This window comes from Sorex fumeus, unplaced genomic scaffold (assembly GCF_029834395.1).
Source record: "Sorex fumeus unplaced genomic scaffold, SorFum_2.1 ptg000065l, whole genome shotgun sequence".
Classification (NCBI taxonomy): domain Eukaryota; kingdom Metazoa; phylum Chordata; class Mammalia; order Eulipotyphla; family Soricidae; genus Sorex; species Sorex fumeus.
In genome coordinates this window covers 2,677,747-2,697,999 of record NW_026606122.1, presented here as the reverse complement: position 1 = coordinate 2,697,999, position 20,253 = coordinate 2,677,747, and the positions used below count along the sequence as shown (strand labels likewise).

The following is a 20,253-nucleotide window of genomic DNA, read 5'->3' as shown; positions in this document are numbered from 1 at the left end:
GATTGCATTCATCTGGGGAACATAAAGTAACAAAATAGGAGACTAACACCCAAGAATAGTCGATATAAATACCATGAGGTTTACTCCATGGCTTGGAGGCCAGCCACACACTCTAGGGGTAAGGGCAGCTCAGATAGAGAAGGGAGCACCAAATAAAGGGTGTTAGAAGGATCCTCTCATGATGGGAGAGGCATGCTGAAAGTAGACTTTAGACCGAACATGATTGCCACTCAATGCCTCGTTTGCAAACCACAGCACCCAAAAGGAGAGATAGAACAAAAGGGAGTGCTCTGCCACAGAGACAGAGTGGGATGGGGGGTGGGAGGGATACTGGGATTAGTGGTGGTGGAGAATGAGCACTGGTGGAGGGATGGGTACTCAATCATTGTACAATTGAAACCCAAGCACAAAAAATTTTTAAGTCTACAACGGTACCTCATGGTGTTTCACTAATAAAAAAATAAAAATAAAAAAAGAGAAAGGTCCTCAAGTATAGGATCAATCTTCAATAAAGGAACAAAAATAGGAAGTGGAGCAAAGCAAACCCCATCAACAACTGATGGTGACAAAACTGGTCATCCACATGCAAATATTAACTTATATCTCTTACTGACACCATACACAAGTATAAAATTAAAATGGATTACAGACCTATATATCAGACCTGAATCCATAAGGTAAATAGAGGAAATCATAGGCAGATCTCTCCATGACAATGAAACTAGAGGCATTTTTAAAATTTTTTATTAGTGAAACACCATGAGGTACAGTTGTAGATTTGCAAATTTTTGTGCTTGGGTTTCGATTATACAATAATCAAGTACCCATCCCTCAACAAGTGCCCATTTTCCATCACCATGGATCCCAGTATCCCTCCCATATCCATCCCCCCCACCCCACCCTGCCTCTGTTCTCTCTGAGAATCTTTTGTTCTCTCTCTCCTTTTGGGTGTTGTGGTCTGCAAAAGAGGCATTGAGTGGCAATCATGTTCAGTCCATAGTCTACTTTCAACATGTATCTCCCCTCCTGGGACGATCCTTAGAGGCATTTTTCAGGTTGAAACACTACTGATCAAGCAAGTGGAAGCAAATGTAAACAATTTGGACTACATTAAATTTAAGAATATTCTGCACTTCAAAGAAAATTAAGACCAAAATACAAAAGCAGACCACAGACTGTGAGAAATTATTCGCCCATCATTCATCCTGTAAAGCATTGGTATCAAGATAGATAAATCACCAATAGAACTTTACAAGAAAAAGAAATCCAATCCAACCTCGTTAACAAATAAGAAGAAAAGACGAACATAAATTTCTTAAAAGATGAAAATATGAGTAGCCAAATGGCACATGAAAAAATGTTTTGTATCATCAGTCATGAGGAAAATTCAAATTAAAACGACAATGAGATAACTCCTCAAGTCAAAGAAACTGGCACTCATCAAAAAGAATAAAAAACCAGTGTTGATGTGGAAGCAGGATAAGGGACCCTCATTCACTGCTGGTGGGAATGTCAACTAGTCCAGTCTATTTGGGAAACAATACGGACATTCCTCAAAGAGTAGGAATTGAGCTTCCATATGACTCAGCAATTCTGTCCCTGGGAGAATACTCCAAGAGCTCTGAACACAATGCAGAAAAGATATCTTTATTCCTATGTTCTTTTCAGCACCATTCACAATAGCCCAAATCTGGAAACAGCCCAAGTGCCTGAGAACAGACAAGTAGTTAAAGAAACTATAGTCAATCTACACAGTGGAATGATATGCAGCTGTTAGGGAAAATGAAGTCATGAACTTAGCAGCTACATGGATGGACATGGAGAGTATCATGCTGAATAAAATTGGTCAGAGGGAGAGGAACAAACAAAATGATCACACTTATTTGCAGAATATAGAAACATAGTGGGAGAATAATACCAAAAGACAATGGAAACTAACTCCAGGATGACTTGTCCTTAGAAGAAAGCTTGCCACAATAAAGAAGGCTGGTTAGGTCAGAGACAGGACCGCTATGACAATGATAGTGGGATCTGATCAATCTGAACAAGAACTGGGTTCTGGGAGATGATAAAATGATATGCACGATACCTTTCAGTAACAGAATTGCAAACTACAGTGTCTAAAAGGAAAAAAGAGAAAAAAGAAAAGTTTCTGTCCTGCAGGTAAGCTGGAGAGTGAGAAAGAAACTGGAGACATTGGTAGAGGAAAGTGGATACTGGTAAAGGGACTGGGGTCCAAATATTATAGAACTGCAACTCAATAACCAACAACTTTGTTTTAACTTCGTTATAATGCAGGATGAGATCACTTATACGTGGTATTTAGAATATCTGGATGAGGTAATGCAATGTTTTAAACTAGAATGCCCAGATCAACCTTGTGGATGGTGGGGGAGAAGAGACAGATGAGGAGCAATGGGTATGAGAAAGTCAGTGGATTTAGGTACAATGGTGATATAAATGAATGAGACAAATATCCAAACCACAGGTTCAACAACACTGAAATTGAGAGACCCAAACTTTAACAACCAAACATAGAATTGTGCCTATTGAGTGGGCAGGTTGGGAATATTGGAAGAGGGAAGTTGACACTGGTGCTGGGATCAGTGCTACAATACTATATGTCTATCATCTCACACCACAGAGACTGGCACACATTCAAAATAACAAAAGCAACCAGTGCTGGCGTGGATGTGGGGAAAAGGACACTCTTTCACTGTTGGTGGGAATGCCCACTAGTCCAGCCTTTCTGGAAAACAATATGGACAAAAACTAGAAATTGAGCTTCCATGTGAATGACCCATAATATGAATAATGAATAATATGAATAATCCATTATATGAATAATCCATAAGCAATACCACTTCTGGGAATTATATCCCGAGGATGCAAAAAAGAACAGTAGAAAATACATCTATACCTATATGTTCATTGCAGCACTGTTCACAATAGCCCAAATCTGGAAACAACCCAAGTGCTCTAGAACAGATGACTGGTTAAAGAAACTTTGGTACATCTACACAATGGAATACTATGCAGCTGTCAGGAGAGATGAAGTCATGAACTTTGCTTATAAATGGATAGACATGGAGAGTATCATGCTCAGTGAAATGAGTCAGAAAGACAGGGACAGACATAGAAGAACTGCACTCATTTGTGGAGTATAAAACAATATAACATGAGGCTGACACCTAAGGATAGTAGATACACGGGTCAGATAGATTGCTCCATAGCTGGAAGCCTGCCTCATGAGCAAAGGGGAGAAGGCAGCTGGAATAGAGAAGGGATTGTTAAGAAAAAGATGGCTGGAGGAATCTGTCGGTGTGTGAGATGTGTGCCGAAAGTAGATAAGGGACCAAACATGATACCCTCTCAGGGTCTGTTTTGCAAACCCTAATGCCCCAAAGTAGAGAGAGATTATGGGGAATAATTTGTGCCATGGAGGCAGAGGGAGGGTGGGAAAAGGGGGGTATACCGGGGATATTGGTGGTGGGGAATGTGCACTGGTGGAGGGATGGGTGTTTGATCATTGTGTGATTGTAAACCAAACATGAAAGCTTGTAACTATCTCATGGTGATTCAATAAAATTTTAAAAAATACTATATGCCTACAACTCAACTATTAATATCTTTGTAAATTACAGTGATTTAATTTAAAAATCAGAAACAATTATTAGAAGCCGGGCAAAGTAGTGAACAAGAAAAGGTACTTGGGTTTTTTATTGGGGGGGTGTTGGGCACACCTAGCGGTTTTCAGGGTTTATTCCTGGCTCTGTCCTCAGGGATCATTGAGGACAGAGCCAGGAGTAAACCCTGAATGGACAGAGCCATTCCTGGCAGGCTTGGGATCATATAGAGTGGCTTGGGATCATACAGAGTGGCTTGGGATCATATAGAGTGACCATCTGGCAAACTCGGGTAGGCTCCATGCAAGACAAATGCCCTACCCTCTGAGTTATCGCTCTGACACACTAGAAATGCCACTTAGAAATCAGGCAGATCAGCTACAGATTTAGGTGTGAGAATCAGCTCTTGTAATTAGTCTCATCTCTAAGGAGGCAACTAATTTTTGCTTATATCTTATTTTGTGCTAGATGCCTTGGTAAATAATAAATGCTCTTTGAGGACACTGCAAAATAACCTTTTAATATTACTGTTATTTGTAATTTGTATATGAGGAAGTAGAGGCTCAGAGAGATTAAAAAAATCATGTGAGGACATGTGACGGTGGATTAAAAGGGTAATATTTGCCTCCAGGTGCCATTTTAAGTGCATTAATGGTCATGATCCAGAGATCACAAATAAATCTCAGAACCGAGAAGCTCAATTGCAGAGATGTCTCTGGATCCCAATTATTTAAAATTTTAGAATTTTAGGAGTACGCAGCCCTGAAAGCAGCCCCGTGACATCTCATGCTATTCATAAAAAGCAACACAATATAAATTATCTAGCATCTGCTTGTGGAGAAGGCTTGAGTGGTGGTAGGAAAATTCTAAATAATGGTGGTGGGAAAGTGTAATGATGGTGGGACTGGTGTTGAATTGTTGAATGTAATCGATTATTTTGAACAACTTTATAAAATAAAATTTAAAAATAAATAAAAATGGTAAGATTGTCAGAACAAACACTTGCTATATAAGTAGTTTGTATGAAACAGGAAAAAGTGTCTTTTCCTTCAGTCATAAGGTTTGGTGAACTCCAACTCACTCCCTAGATTAATTAGGGAAGCACCCACTTCCACGAACACCTCTTTCCCTATAGACTGAGTGAATTCTCTACACATAACACTTAATATTGAAAGTAAGCTCTCTGCTACACATTTCATGAAGGCTCTTTAGTTCAATCTCAGCCTCTTTGTTTTCTTTATCCTCTTAAAGTGTGTTTGTTCTACAAGTGGTTCTCAGTCAAATGTACTTCTGAGCTTAACTGTTGTCAGAGAGTTCTGCCAACACATTCCAAGGAATTTTGGGATTCTCTTCCCTTCAAGATTATTTAAACCTCTGGCCCCTTGCATTAGAAGAAGGTATAAACCTGTCCTCCTCCTCTGCCTGCCTAACTTCCACTTATCCTCCCTCTTCTAGGTCATATACACCCATTTTCAGAATGTTCTTTCAGAAGAATCATAAAGGGAGGGAACAGATCTTCTCACTCAGCTAAAGTCTTGTAAAGCCTAGTGAATAACTGAGTCATATCCTGACTTTCCCCACATACTGCATCTCCAGATGCAGATCCCAAAGTGCTCTGAATCTTCTGTAGCCTTAAAATGAGCAAGTTTCGTGTCAAGTAAATGAGTAACACCTTCCTGTGTTTTCCAATATAGTCTGACTTTATTTAAAACCTCATTCATCCCTACAGAAATAGTGAGGATCAGAAAAGATATTATTCCCTGGGCCAAGCAGATTCACATACTGACACCTCAGAGTATGGACTGTCTCATATTTCTAAATACCCTGACAGGGGGTTGGTGAGAGATAGTTGAATTAGTAATAATAGTAAGGTAGTGCTATAAGAGTTTGCTTCCTGAATAAAAGCCTATTTTTCTTTTCTCGAGGACTATTGCATGGTGCCAGGGGCAGTTGGTGGGTGTAACGCCTACATACTGGAAGATGGGGATCTTGGTAGAGGAGGCCCAGTCCCAATCCAAGCAGGCTTGGAGATCTATGCCTCAGGTTCCGCACACCTGGGTTCCTCTGCCTGTTCCTTCATACGTGAGGCTCGTCTGAACATGTGGAGAGTGGTCTTAAACATGGCTGTGGCTAGAACCAGAGGTCTTCAGCTGCCGGGGCTCTGCTCAGAGTGGGGAAGGAAATCCCATCAACGTGTAATCCCATCAAAGTCCAAGACTCAGAGACTATAAAACCCTGCTCCTGAAAGAGAACAGCACAGAGTCTCCTGCCTCTGCACCTGGCTGTCCTCATTGGGGCCCCTTGGAGGAGGGTGGGTTGAGTTTCCCTCCCCACCCTGAGCAAAGCCCCGGCAGCTGAAGACCTCCGGTTCCAGCCACACCCATGCTTAAGACCACTCTCCACAGGTTCAGACCAGCCTCACTCATGAAGGAACCGACAGAGGAACCCAAGTGTGCGGGACCCGGGGTGTAGATTTCCAAGCCTGCTCCGGTTGGGACTGGGCCTCCTCCACCCAGATCCCCCCTCTTCCAGTATGTAAGCGTTACACCAACCAACTGCCCCTGGCACCATGTAATCCCATCAACGGCCAAGACCCAGAGACTATAAAAGCCTGCTCCCGGAAGCAGACATGACATCTTATTATTTAGTTCTTACTCTGGAAAACCTGGCAGGCTACCAAAAGTATCCTGCCCACACGGCAGAGTCTGGCAAACTCCCCATGACATATTCAATATGCCAAAACCAGTAACAATGATGGATCTCATTCTCCTGACCCTGAAAGAGCCTCAAATGTGGCACTTCTTAAAATCTCAGGGCTAAGACGAAGGAGACGTTACTGGGGCCTGCTCGAGGCAATCGATGAACAACAGGATGACAGTGACAGTGACAGAGGACTATTGATTAAGAACAACAAAGTACTCAGCAAATGTTTATAAGAAAGCAATTAAATCTGTGGGTCCCTCCAGTGCTTAGGGATCATATGATGCAAGGGATCGAACTCAGTTCCTTTGCATGCAAGGTATGTACTCTATTCCTTTGAGCTAGTTCCCTGGATCATAGGGCTATTCTTCTTAAATTGTAGTTTGAATGCTGTTCTCGTCCATACATACCTATCTGGTTCTCTTAAACTCATACATTGGTGTATTGGAACCAGTAATTAGTTATGATAAATAGGGAAACTAGGTGATTTCTTTAGGTTAAAACAAGCTATTTAATGGAAATCTTTAAATAAGAATTCCATGAGACCACCACAAAGAATGTAATTTGCCTAATGATAGGTAGAAATCTATGAATCATTTTATTTCTAAAATAGAAATTTTCTATTCTAAGAAGGCAGTCAGCATCCTTATTGCTATATTGTAGTCCCTGCGACCATGATTGAATTTCTTCTACCTATACATACACCTGCGTAAAACACACAGAGAGCCATCTATCCAACCAGAAATAAAAGAATAGAAAGCAGCATGGAGAGGTATATTTGGAAGAGTTATCCACTAAAATAATTGGGGAACAAACAATATTTGGAAAAGATATGGGTTTTAAACATTTTAAAGACCATAAAAATATGTACCACCAACATGGAAAGTATCATGCTAAGTGAAATGAGTCAGAAAGAGAGGGATAGGCATAGAAAGATTGCATTCATCTGGGGGATGTAAAGTAACAAAATATGAGATTAATACCCAAGAATAGCTGAGATAAGCACCAGGAAGATTACTCCATAGCTTAGAGGCCAGCCGGGCATTCTAGGGGAAAGGGCAGCTCAGATAGAGAAGGGAGCACCAAATAAAGGGTGTTTGGAGCATCCTCCCAGGAGGGGAGATGCATTTTGAAAGTAGACTATGGACTGAACATGTTTGCCACTCAATGCCTCTTCTGCAGACCACAACACCCAAAAGGAGAGAGAGAACACAAGGGATTGCCCTGCCACAGAGGCAGGGTGTGATGGGGGGATGGGGGTGGGAGGGATATTATCCATGGTGGTGGAAAATGGGCACTGGTAGAGGGATGGGTATTTGATCATTGTATAATCGAAACCCAAGCACAAAAAATTGTAAATCTACAACTGTACCTCATGGTGTTTCACTAATGAAAATTAAAAAAAAATATGTACCATGTGAAATTCAGCCATGGCCATAGGTACTACACAGGGATGGAGGACTGCAGCCAGGAAAACAATGTAAGAACAAAAATAATCTTGCTTTTTCTTTTCCAATAACCTCCTGCCACAGAGTGATTTTTTTCTTTGGTTATTTTCACATGGTGATCTAATTTTTCAATGTTATTTCTGCCATGTACTCCTCACTTTTAAGAAGATGGTGGAAAGACTATCCATAAACTACAGCTGAAAGTCCTTACTGGACTTCCTCTACTACATCAGTCACTTGTTCATGCCCCCTGTGGTATCAAGGAAGAATCCCTTTTCCCATTTATTTCTTCATTCCCACATCACACACCTCTGGAAAAAGAATAGGATTAATCCAGTCGATTTTAGAGAGTTTTTCAAACTCCTGATTCATGGCATCCAGTGTAGTTTTCAGCATGGCCTCATTTTCAACATTTCTCAGCTGGTAAGGAGAGGAAAAAAGTGAGTTTCTAATAGTTATCAGTCTCCCTTTATCGACTCTTCCAGCCACTCCCAAGTATCTGCTAATGGTCATGACCACACAGTGTCAATTTGTATGTATCTCCTTTGGCGTTGGTCTCATTGAAGAATGTAGCCAGTTTTTCTCTTTTTCTATTAAGGAGATAAAGGAAAGGACTATATGGTGGGACTTTGCTTGGGTCTGAATACACTCCCAGTTCAGCAGGCATAAAGGCTCTTTGACCAGTCCAAGTTAACATTGAGGTTTGCCAGTATAATGTAAGGTCAAGGAAAATAATTCTACCCTGGATTCTAAGTGTACCCCAAATAATAGCTACCAACTTTCGAGCACATACTATATGTAACACATTGTGCATAAATTATTTCATTCTACCTCCCCAGTAACTTTACAACATCTTTCTGTTACTATTGAATAGTATGCATTACAAAACATTACAATACATTATGTACAATACTTTACAATATGACATATATAATTCTATCTATGAGAAAACAAACTCAAAGATACTTAGTGGCCAAGATCACATCTGGAAAGAATCCAGACATTTCACTCTATAGCTTACCCATTATACCACACTCTCCTGTTGAGGATATGTGGGATGGCTAGATGATTAGCAGATCTTTATTACATACTTATTATGATTTAAATTCTCAGATGACTAGAGTGAGAATGGCTCAACATTTTCCTTCCTGGCAAAGAGAAACTTACTCTCACATTTGTGCTTTATCCTTTAGCTTTTCACTATTAGTACTTAATGAGTTTCAGATTGTTTCCCCATGGCTTTAGGAAACAAAGTATTCCCTTGTTTAACCACAGAATGAGCTCTGTATAGTTTATGGGAATCTTAATTTTTTTTCTGATACCATCTCCAATGCAGGAAACCCAAGTTCTAGATGAGGAACATAGGTAAAATAGTTTCTGTTCCAGATGATAGAGATCTGGGAGAACATGTGCATTCTGAGATCTCCAGCTCTGACATGCTTTTCAATCCTCATAACTTTACTCATCTCTCCTCCATGACATGTATCATATACTTTTTTATCTGGAAACTATGTGGCTTTTTCTATTCATGGGAAACTTGCTGTTTTGAATTTGGTTGGAGACTTTCCAACTGTTAGAAATAGCAGGGCAGATGAATGGGAAGGGGCGTGAATGGGAGTGGGAGGTTGAAACCAGTCAATGAGATGAAGCAGAAACAAGTCAGTTCTGACAAATAATATCTTGTGATTTTGCATTGCAATTAATTGGGAATGTACAGAATTGACCAGATGAACATACCATGTAAGTGTGGCAGTAAGTAGGAGAAGGGTATAATGTAGAAATAGCCATCACTTCAAAGTAAATAGGGTAAGGACACGGAGTACTTATGGGCATATTTACAAGCAATGTTTTTTTTGGGGGGTTGATACTCAAACTCAAGGCCACAGATAGGAAAGAAGAATTTGAAACCATGAAAAAGGACTGCAAATTATAATCATAGAAGAATAAAATTATTTTCTAATTACTTTCTATTTAGTATAAGGAGATTTGTGATCTAAGAAATAGTAGAAGGGTAGGGCATCAGCCTTGTGTTAGTTTCCTATCCTTATGGATTCAGGGAACTCTTCTCTGATAGGTGCTTTCACCAAAAGATATTTTGAAATCCTAACCCCCAAACTTCATAATGTGACCCTGTTTGGAAATATTTTCATTGCATAATTGTGAAGATGAGGTCATTACTGGAGTAAGGTAGGTCCCTGAGCCAGTACAATTAATATATTTTAAGATTATAGACATGTTAAAAGTAATTCCTGGACTTGGTAGAAACAACAGTGCTTACCAGGAAGAAAGAGGAGGAGGGCTGAAAGGAATGGGCAGAGGGCTCTTTTTACTGATAAAATGGCACTGAGACATTGATAGTAGGTGTGATGAGTTCTGTATACACATGTAGAGGTTAAATTATAAATCTGAAATTATAGCACAGTGGGTACAATGTTTGCCTTGCATGTGGCCGACCCAGATTCGATTCCTCCATTCCTCTCGGAGAGCCCAGCAAGCTACTGAGAGTATCCTGCCTGCATGGAAGACCTGGCAAGCTCCCCATGGCATATTTGATATGCCAAAAACAGTAACAAATCTTACAATGGAGACGTTACTAGTGCCCGCTCAAGCAAATCCATAAACAACAGGAGGACAGTGCTACAGTGCTACATAAAATAATGATAAATCACTAAGGAAGAAAAATAAAATATGGTCATATGATGACAGAAAGACACAGGGTTGGACTAATGAATACTCTTACAAGTCAAGTAATTCCATATTGCCATCAGTAAGCCAAAACTAGAAAGAGGCAAGGAAGAATTCCTTACAGGATTTAGTGGGAATGTAGCCTTGCTGACACCTTGATTTTGGCATTTAGTGTTCAGAGTTATGAGACAATAAATATCTTCGATTTTTTTGTTTTTGTTTTGGGGTATACTTAGTGGTGCTCAGGGTTTATACCTGGCTGTATGCTCAGGAAACCATATGTGGTGTTCGGGATTGCACACAGACTGGCCACATATAAGATAAACACTTTACCCACTATACTATCTCTTTAGCCTAATAGCTGTAATTTGAAGTCATTGGGGGTTTAGTACTTTATTACATCAGACTTAGAAAACAAATACTGCTAGTGAGTGACAAATTTAGGATTTAATTACAGAGTCCCTCAACTTTCCTCACTATTCCATAAATTGCCTTCCCACATGATGAAATGTGTGTGAAAACTTGTGAGATAAGGAGTAGCCCCAAAAGAGCTTAATATTTTTCACTGAATCAGTAATAGGCATGAGAATATTCTATGTTAGATGAGCCTGGTCTGGTGCCAGAAGTTATTTGTCAAAGGAGAGGATTAAATTTTCTTTCAGGGATATGGTTTTCCCTATGGATTATCAAAATCTATGAAGTATTATAATCAGTGACAACGTTGGGTGAGGATGACACAGCAGGGTCTGCGATGTGAGCATTTTGTCAAAATACTCCCACATATTTCCAATGTACAAGAAAAAAAAACATAGATCCTGACTATCTTCAGGTAGGATCCTTTACCCTCCCTTGTTCCAAAGCCCTTCACTCACCAAATTTTCATCCAGGAAAGTTTTGGTGTCATCATAGAGCCCCTTCAGACTAAATGTAACATCTATGGCATCATTTCTGCTTATAGTCTGAGAAGATAAGAAAGGAAAGAAAGGAAGGGAATGGACAAAGAGTTGTTAGTAAGCATACTGTTGGCAGGCGAATAAGATGCAGTTGTGGGTAAAGAAGCAATTTTCAAAATATAGCACAACAGGTACTTGCTTGGACACCAACCAATCAGAACTAATACCAGATGTCAACTATTCATACAGTTGAACTTGTATGTCCTATGGAGTGGAACAGCACAACTTGGTATTTGTCATCACTGGATAGCTATTTGCTCGAGCAGGCCCAGTAACGTCTCCATTGGAGACTTTGTTGTTACTGTGTTTGGCATATCGAATACATCACAGGGAGCTTGCCAGTCTCTGCCGTGCGGGCGAGATACTCTCGGCAGCTTGCCGGGCTCTCCGAGAGGAGCGGAGGAATCGAACTCGGGTCGGCCATGTTGGCTGCGTGCAAGGCAAACGCCCTACCGCTGAATAATAGGGAGACAATAAATCAGTAAAGACAGTAAATCACTGTGCTTTTTAACTTAAGCACAGTGACTTACGATTTTCTTGACAATAGTTATTGGTATAGGGAAATAAGAAATAAGCAAACCAGAGAGAAAATATTAGACCATCTGTTGCCACTAGGATAAAAATAATCTTTCCCAGGAAGATCGAGTTAAGCCCATTAATATTTTTTCTTGACCTTCTGAGTTTGAGCTCTAGGTCCTCCTTCAACTAGGATCTGACCCCAAAAGAATAGTTAACCCACATTTTAGGAGACATAAGCGGCTCTTTATTTGGGGGGTGGGGTAGTTTCCTCCTCTTAAGTAGTACTCAAGGGCCTCAGACTACAGTGCTGTTTCAGTCATGCAGTGTCAAGAATCATGAGGGTCATCTACATAGTATTTTGGGGCCTCCAGTGTCACACCGAGCCTTATTGCTGGAATGGGGGTGGACAATTTGCCCCTCTTATATCATTTGCCCACCAATAAAGTTATTTTCAACCACATCATTTAAATCTTCTAGCAAAGAGACATTTGATATTACAATTAACATTAAATATCTTGATTAGAACATATCCCCCAAGAGAAAACCCAAGGAAGCTTGAAGTTCTGGTTGAAAGGACAATTCAAGTTATACAGGATTCACTTAGGATGAGGAAGGAACAGGCAAGTTTTTCTTTACTCATTGGCAATTTCTTTCTTGAGGCCAATATAGTAAATTATTATCAAAAGAAAGGCAGTTCTTAGGTTTATAATATGCTGAGGGATTTTCCCATTAACCACCCTGGATGTATAAACAATTCAATAAAAGCATGGCTCTCCCTCCATCTCACTATATCCATCCATTTGTTGCTCTATTATTTGCCCAGTGTCTCAATACAGCCACTGGCTTCCTTTCATTCTCTTTCCTTCTTTTTTTTATTTGTAAATGGATTTCACTCCTTTCCTTAATATTCCTCTTACCTCAGTGGGAGTGCAGGAAGCTGCACCAGACTCATTGTGTTGGCTATAAAATATCTCATTCAAGATCTTAGCACTGGCATTCACAGAATCCATGAGAACATACACATATTGTTGTACCTTGTTCAGGTCAGTAAGTCTGTAATAAAGCAGGAAAAGAGTGAATCTGGAATTTTGAAGGACGTTTGGTCTAGTATGCTGGTGAGGGTTGAGATAAGGGTAAAAAAAATCCTGGGTAACTAAATTGAACTTGTTACTCCTTCTTGTTTTTCTACTCATCTCTAGGTATGTTATGTCTACCTTAGATTTTTTCTACTTTTCACTAGTTGTCACCTTTGATTGTCTAGATATTAGGCCTTTCAGGAGAGTGGGAAGCCAGAATAGAAGACAGTTAACTCCAGGAACTTTAAGGAACTCATGGTATGTAAAGAAAACACTCTCGATTCTGTTGTTCCTGGGACATCAGAACATTAAAGTTCACCTCTAGGTCTAACATTCAGGTTCTTCAGTAGCCATTAGACATAAATTAACCTCTTATCCCTACCCATCATATATCTGCTTAGTTGATTTACCTGCTGATGAGGATATCTGCTAGCTGAGCTAAGCGCTGTATTTGTGCATACTCCTCATCTGAAAGGCTGTTTTGAAGTTCTTGTAAATCCAACTGTGGTTGAGTGGCAGCTTGAATTTCAGCATGCTTGCACTCCCACTTTTGCATCGAGTTCTCAAAGTCCTGGAAATTAAGAAAGTGAGTGATCATCTTGTGAGTGGTATAGTCATTATATCAAAAACACAGACTCAACAACACTGAAAACATGAGATCTAAGCTTCAACTGGAACTTTGTAATGTGTCTGTTAAGTTGAGAGGTGGGGGTTGGGGTGGGGGCTGGAAGTGGAGATGGAATATGGGACTACTGGTGAAGGAAAGTTGACATTGGTGGAGGGATTGATGTTGAAACATTATATGCCTAAAACTATCAATAACTTCACAAATCACAGTTCTTTAATTAAAATAAAACATTTTTAAAAGAAAGTGACAGATTCTAATGTTTGCTGTTAACTATGAGACTGTGAAACATATATAACTGAGCCTTATATTTATGGGTATAGTAGGTAAATAGAAAAGAAGACCCCATCCATTCAGTCACTCCACCTACAAATGTAAGCATTTATCCATTATTTTATTCAATGTTTCTTCAACACTTGAAACTTTTAGTTGTTGCTACTATGCTGACTTGTGGGAACCAGGCTTAAAATCAGATATGTGTCTGTCTTCCAGAATCACTCATAATTTGTAAAACAGTTCAAAGCAACATATTTTGATGATTATTTAGAGTCAGATATAATTTAATTTTGAATTTTACTTCTGTCATTTACGAGTTGTGTGAATTTTAACAATTAACCTCTCTGGATCACATTTTGTTTACTTTAAAGTAGGGATAAATTTATCCAGCTTATAGGATTATTAGGAGGACATATTTGAGACACTATATGTACAGTGAACAGCACAAAAGAGACATTTGTAAATTGCACTTCACATGCTGTCTCTATGGGACCATTTAAAGGTAAGAATGGAAGAGATCCTCTAAACACTGAGTGTTCAATAATGACACTTTTCTAGCTTTGATTAGTTAGTGGAAATAATATTTGTGCATGTAATATTTAAGGAAAGTATAAAAAGCCCTATATTTATTTAGTAAATAATATCTCCTTGGAGGATATTTTTCATAAACACCTGAGGCTTTTAAATCTCTGGTCAGAAAACCTTGTCCAAAACTACAGGAAGAAGCTACTTATCTCGCTCTATTAGATACTTATTTACAAGTGTAAGTATATATCATAATGTATCAGGGAGTTTATTTATAAATACAAGTCCCTGGGAACTACATTTTTCTATATGATTTAAGAAATATGTTGTAAGACTCAGGAATGTGCAGTTTAAGAAGTACTCCTCATGACTGTAATGTAAGTGATATGTGAACCTTCTTTTGAGGATTTTACTTGGCTAGAAAATACTATTAAATAAGTGAAACCTGTGGGTTATCAGTGAAATCCCAAGATGAGTATTACCCTTCTTACCCGATCTCTTGTTAACATCTGGGCAGCATTCTTGTATCTTATCTTGATAAGGCCTGGCATCTGAACCCAGGCCTCCCCATCCACCTGCACTGGGATACCTTCATCACCATCAATAGCTATCATCACCTCATGGCACTGTCAGAGAAGAGAAGGAGAGAATAGGGAAGAAAAATGAGTTTACTATTTTTAGCAAATCCTCCGCTCACCGCCATTGGCGAAGCTTACAGCTCTCAGCTGCCCGCTGCCGCCCCCTCCCCCTGCAAGCTCTCCCTGCCCGGCGTCCACAGCAGCGGCGGCGTGTCTCGCACCCCGCTCTGTGCGGCCTGAACCCGGCCCACCCGCCACACGCGCCTCCAGCTCCTGCTCCCGTGCCTGCCACGCCCATTGGCTGGAAATTTTTCAATTTTGTTTATTGGCCACAGAAAGTCCAATCCTTCCGTGGAAACTACCAATTTCTGAGAGAAGTCTTCACCTCATTCCAACCAGGTACGGCCCACCCCCAGGGCCTGGGACTCTCTCAGCGCATGCGCAGCTAGCTCCATCTCCTAGAACAGCGGGTTTTCTCCCCTGATCTGCGTGGGCTGGGAACTGAGGCCCATCTCTCAGCAACAAAGCTGAACGTCTCGGGGTACTCTCTCCTCATTCCAACCAGGTACAGCCCGGTGCCCAGCGCCAGGGACCCTTTCCAGAGCTGCGGCCGCATTAGTGGACGCGAAATATTCTCCTGCTACTTATGCCATAGGAACCATAAGCTACCCTCTTTGAAGGAGCCTTCTCTATTTTAGATCAGCCACTAGAAACACAGTAGCCAATAACTCATAAGCCTATCTCATCTCACACTGCATTTCAAGGAGAATAGTAACAGTGAACTTGAAGGACTTAACCACACTGGTGACAATGGTGAAGCAACACAAAAGCCCACCAAACTTTCTTATTGAAGAGGCTAGCCCAGAAAACACCAAAAGTACTGTAGTGTTAGACAAACTCTCTGACAAGGAATTCAGAAGGGAGCTACTTAGGATGCTTAGGGAACTAAGAAAAACAATGGAAAGCAATGCCAATAAAAGTCAAGAGGATTTGAAGGCAGAAATGAGGAAAATACAATTGGAAATGTCAGAGTAACAGCTGCTGAGAACAGAATCAGTGAACTTGAAGATGAAGTTCAGAGACTCTCCAGAAAAGAGCAGAAACTGGAAAGGAGACTCACTATTCGAGAACAGATGGCAAGAGAAGATAGTAATGAACCCAAGAGGGGTAACGTAAGAATTATTGGAGTCCCAGAGAGACAGGAAGAAAACCTTGATGAAGAAGAAACTGTCAAAGACATCATTGCTACAACGTTTCCAGAGCTGAAGAAAACTTGTGACCACATTCAGGAGGCCCGAAGAGTACCAGCTAGAAGAAATCCGAATAAAAATACCCCAAGACACATCCTGATCAAAGTGACCAAAACTTTAGACAGAGACAAAATTCTGAAAGCAGCAAGATCGAAGAAAGAAATCTCTTACAAAGGAGCATCCTTAAAATTCACAGCTGATTTTTCTGATAAAACCCTCATGGCCCGAAAACAGTGGTGGGACATAGTGAAAAAGCTCAACGAAATAGATGCCTCTCCAAAAATACTTTATCCAGCGAGACTCTCATTCATATCAGAAGGAACAACACACAGTTTCACAGACAAACAACAGCTCAGGAACTTCATAGACTCAAAACCATGGATACAAGAACAATTAAATGGACTACGTTAAGGCAAGACAGGCCCCTCAAATACACCAAATTTCAACAGAAAATGGTCAAAATCCCATAACAATAATCTCTCTCAATGTCAATGGGCTAAACCCACCAATTAAAAGACATAGGGTGGCAGGATGGATTAGAAAATTGAACCCAAGATTCTGCTGCCTGCAAGAAACACATCTCAATAGTCAAAGCAAACACAGACTCAGAGTCAAAGGCTGGAAAACAATCCTACAGGCAAAGAGCTCCCATAAAAAAGCTGGGATAGCCATCCTAATATCAGATCACATCGATTTCAGAGAGAAGAAAGTCATGAGACAGTGAAGGCCATTTCTTTTTGATCAAAGGATCTGTAGAACAGGAAGAATTTACAATACTAAATGTATATGCACCTAATGCAAAGTACTTAAAACAACTACTCATAGATTTGGAAAAAGACATCAATAGCAAGACAATACTAGTGGGAGACTTCAACACCGCATTGTCACCTCTTGATAGATCAACCAGACTCAAGCTTAGCAAGGACATACTTCATCTGAGGGAAACAATGGAAGAAAGGGACTTAGTAGATATATACAGAACACTTCATCCTCAAAAAGCTGAATACACAATCCTCTCTATTGTGCAGGGAACATTCTCCAAGATAGACCACATTTTGAGCCACAAAACATGCCTCCATAAAATTAAGAAGATAGAGATTGTATCAACATTCTTCTCAGACCATAATGCCCTGAAATTAGAAGTAAATCACACACAAAAACAGAAAACTAAATCAAACACCTGGAAACTAAACAGTGCACTATTGAACAATGAGTGGCTTAGAAAGGAAATTAAAGAGGAAATCAAAAGATTCCTAGAAACGAATGAAAATGAGGACACGAGTTACCAAAACTATGGGACACAGCAAAAGCTGTGTTATGAGAAATGTTTATAGCTATACAAGCATTCCTCAGAAAGGAGGAGCGAGCCCAGATAAATAAACTAACCTCACAGCTTAAGAGCTTGGAGAAGGAACAACAAAAGGAGCACAACCCGAACAGGAGAAAGGAAATAACAAAACTCAGAGCAGAGATTAACGAGATGGAAACCCAAAAAACAGTCTGAAAGATCAATGAAACCAAGAGCTGGTTCTTCGAGAAAATTAACAAGATCTATAAGCCTCTAGCAAAACTCACAAAGAAAGGGAGAGAGAAAACCCTAATAAACCGAATCAGAAATGAAAAGCGGGTCATTACAACAGAAACTACAGAAATTCAAAGGATCCTCAGGGAGTACTTTGAGAAGTTTTATGCCACGGAACATCAAAAACTCGAGGAACTGTATAAATTCCTAGACTCCTACAGACTCCCAAGTCTGAACTAAGAAGACCTGGAATACATGAACAGACCTTTCACCATCAAGAAAATTGAAATGGTAATAAAATGTCTCCCCAAGCACAAAAGTCCTGGCCCGGATGGATTCACTACTGAATTCTTCCAAATCTTTAAAGAGGACTTACTCCCAATCCTCTTTAAGCTTTTCCACGAAATTGAAATATCAAAAACACTTCCGAACAGTTTCTACGAAGCAAATATCACACTGATACCAAAAGCAGACAGAGATACCACAAAGAAAGAGAACTACAGAACGATATCCCTGATGAACACAGATGCAAAGATCCTCAACAAACTACTAGCAAATAGAATCCAACTACTCATCAAAAAGATCATACACCATGACCAAGTAGGATTCATCCCAGGGATGCAAGGATGGTTTAACGTTCAGAAATCAATCAACATAATCCATCATATCAACAAAACAAAATATAAAAAGCATATGATCATATGAATAGATGCAGAGAAAGCATTTGACAAGATCCAGCACCCCTCTATGATGAAAACCCTAGCCAAAATGGGTATAGAGGGGACTTTCCTCAACATAGTTAAAGCCATCTACCACAAGCCTATAGCAAGCATCATGCTCAATGGGGAAAAACTGAGAGCCTTCCCTCTAAGATCAGTGACGAGACAAGGATGCCCACTCTCTCCACTGCTGTTCAATATAGTACTGGAAGTATTTGCAATAGCGATTAGGCAAGAAAAAAATATTAAGGGCATTCAGGTAGGAAAGAAAGAAATCAAGCTCTCACTATTCGCAGGTGATATGATACTATACTTAGAGAATCCAATAATCTCCACCAAAAAGTCCTAGAAACAATAGACTTGTATAGTAAAGCTGCAGGCTACAAAATCAATACCCAAAGGTCCATCGCTTTTATATGCAAACAGTGAGAGAGAGAAGAAAGCAACATGAAAAAAGCATTCCCGTTCACAATTGTGTCCCAGAAAATCAAGTACCTAGGAGTCAGCTTAACTAAGGAAGTAAAGGACCTGTACAAAGAAAACTACAAAACGCTACTTCACTAAATAAAAGAGGACATGAGGAAATGGAAAGATATCCCCTGCTCATGGGTCGGGAGACTTAACATTGTCAAAATGGCAACACTACCAAAAGCATTGTATAAATTCAATGCAATCCCTATAAGGATACCCATGACATTCTTCAAAGAAATGGAGCAAACACTCCTGAAATTTATATGGAACAATAAGCACCCACGAATAGCTAAAGCAATTCTTGGGAAAATGAAGATGGGAGGAATCAACCTCCCTAACTACAAACTCTACTACAAAGCAGTAATAATTAAAACAGCATGGTACTGGAACAAAGGCAGAACTGCAGACCAACGGAACAGGGTTGAATACACTGACATCTCCCCTCTATCATACGATCATCTAATCTTTGATAAAGGGGCAAGAAATGTGAGTGGAGTAAGGAAAGCCTCTTTAACAAATTGTGCTGGTATCACTGGACGGCTACATGCAAAAAAAATGGGCTCAGAACTCTGCCTAACACCATGTACAAAAGTAAGATCAAAATGGATTAAAGACCTCAACATCAGACCAGACACCATAAGGTACATTGAATACAAAGTTGGAAAAACCCTCCATGACATTGAAGCTAATGGTATCTTCAAAGATGCCACGCCACTGGCCGAGCAAGTGAAAACAGACATAGATAAATGGGACTATATTAAACTAAGAAGCTTCTGCACCTCAAAAGAAACAGTGACAAAAATACAAAGACAGTCTACAGAATGGGAAAGGATATTCGCCGAATACACATCTGAGAAGGGGTTGACATCAAGGATATACAAATTACTGGTTGAACTCCACAAGAAGAAAACATCCAACCCCATCAAAACATGGGGCAATAAAATGAACAGAAACTTTCTTAAAGAAGAAATCCGCATTGCAAAAAAGCACATGAGAAAATGCTCTACATCTTTAATCATCAGGGAGATGCAGATCAAAACCACAATGAGTTCCCATCTCAAACCTCAGAGACTGGCCCACATTCAAAAGAACAAAAGCAACCGATGCTGGTGCGGATGTGGCGAGAAAGGGACACTCCTTCACTGTTGATCGGAATGTCTACTGGTTCCGCCCTTCTGGAAAACAATATGGACGATTATCAAAAAATTAGAAATTGAGCTCCCATTTGACCCAGCAATACCACTCCTGGGAATATATCCCAGAGATGCAAAAATGTATAT

General features: G+C 40.0%; 1 protein-coding gene across 1 annotated transcript in view; it reads right to left on the bottom strand.

Annotated features, from left to right (window-relative positions):
- The window catches only part of DGKK (diacylglycerol kinase kappa), a 252,654-nt gene that overhangs the window by 1,438 nt on the left and 230,963 nt on the right, over window positions 1–20,253 (bottom strand). The window contains exons 24-28 of the mRNA XM_056128612.1: window positions 14,925–15,059; window positions 13,418–13,578; window positions 12,849–12,984; window positions 11,332–11,418; window positions 8,084–8,194 (exon numbers count right to left, since the gene is read on the bottom strand). Coding sequence (XP_055984587.1) covers window positions 8,084–8,194; window positions 11,332–11,418; window positions 12,849–12,984; window positions 13,418–13,578; window positions 14,925–15,059 — 630 coding nt within the window. The remainder of the gene's footprint in view (window positions 1–8,083; window positions 8,195–11,331; window positions 11,419–12,848; window positions 12,985–13,417; window positions 13,579–14,924; window positions 15,060–20,253) is intronic.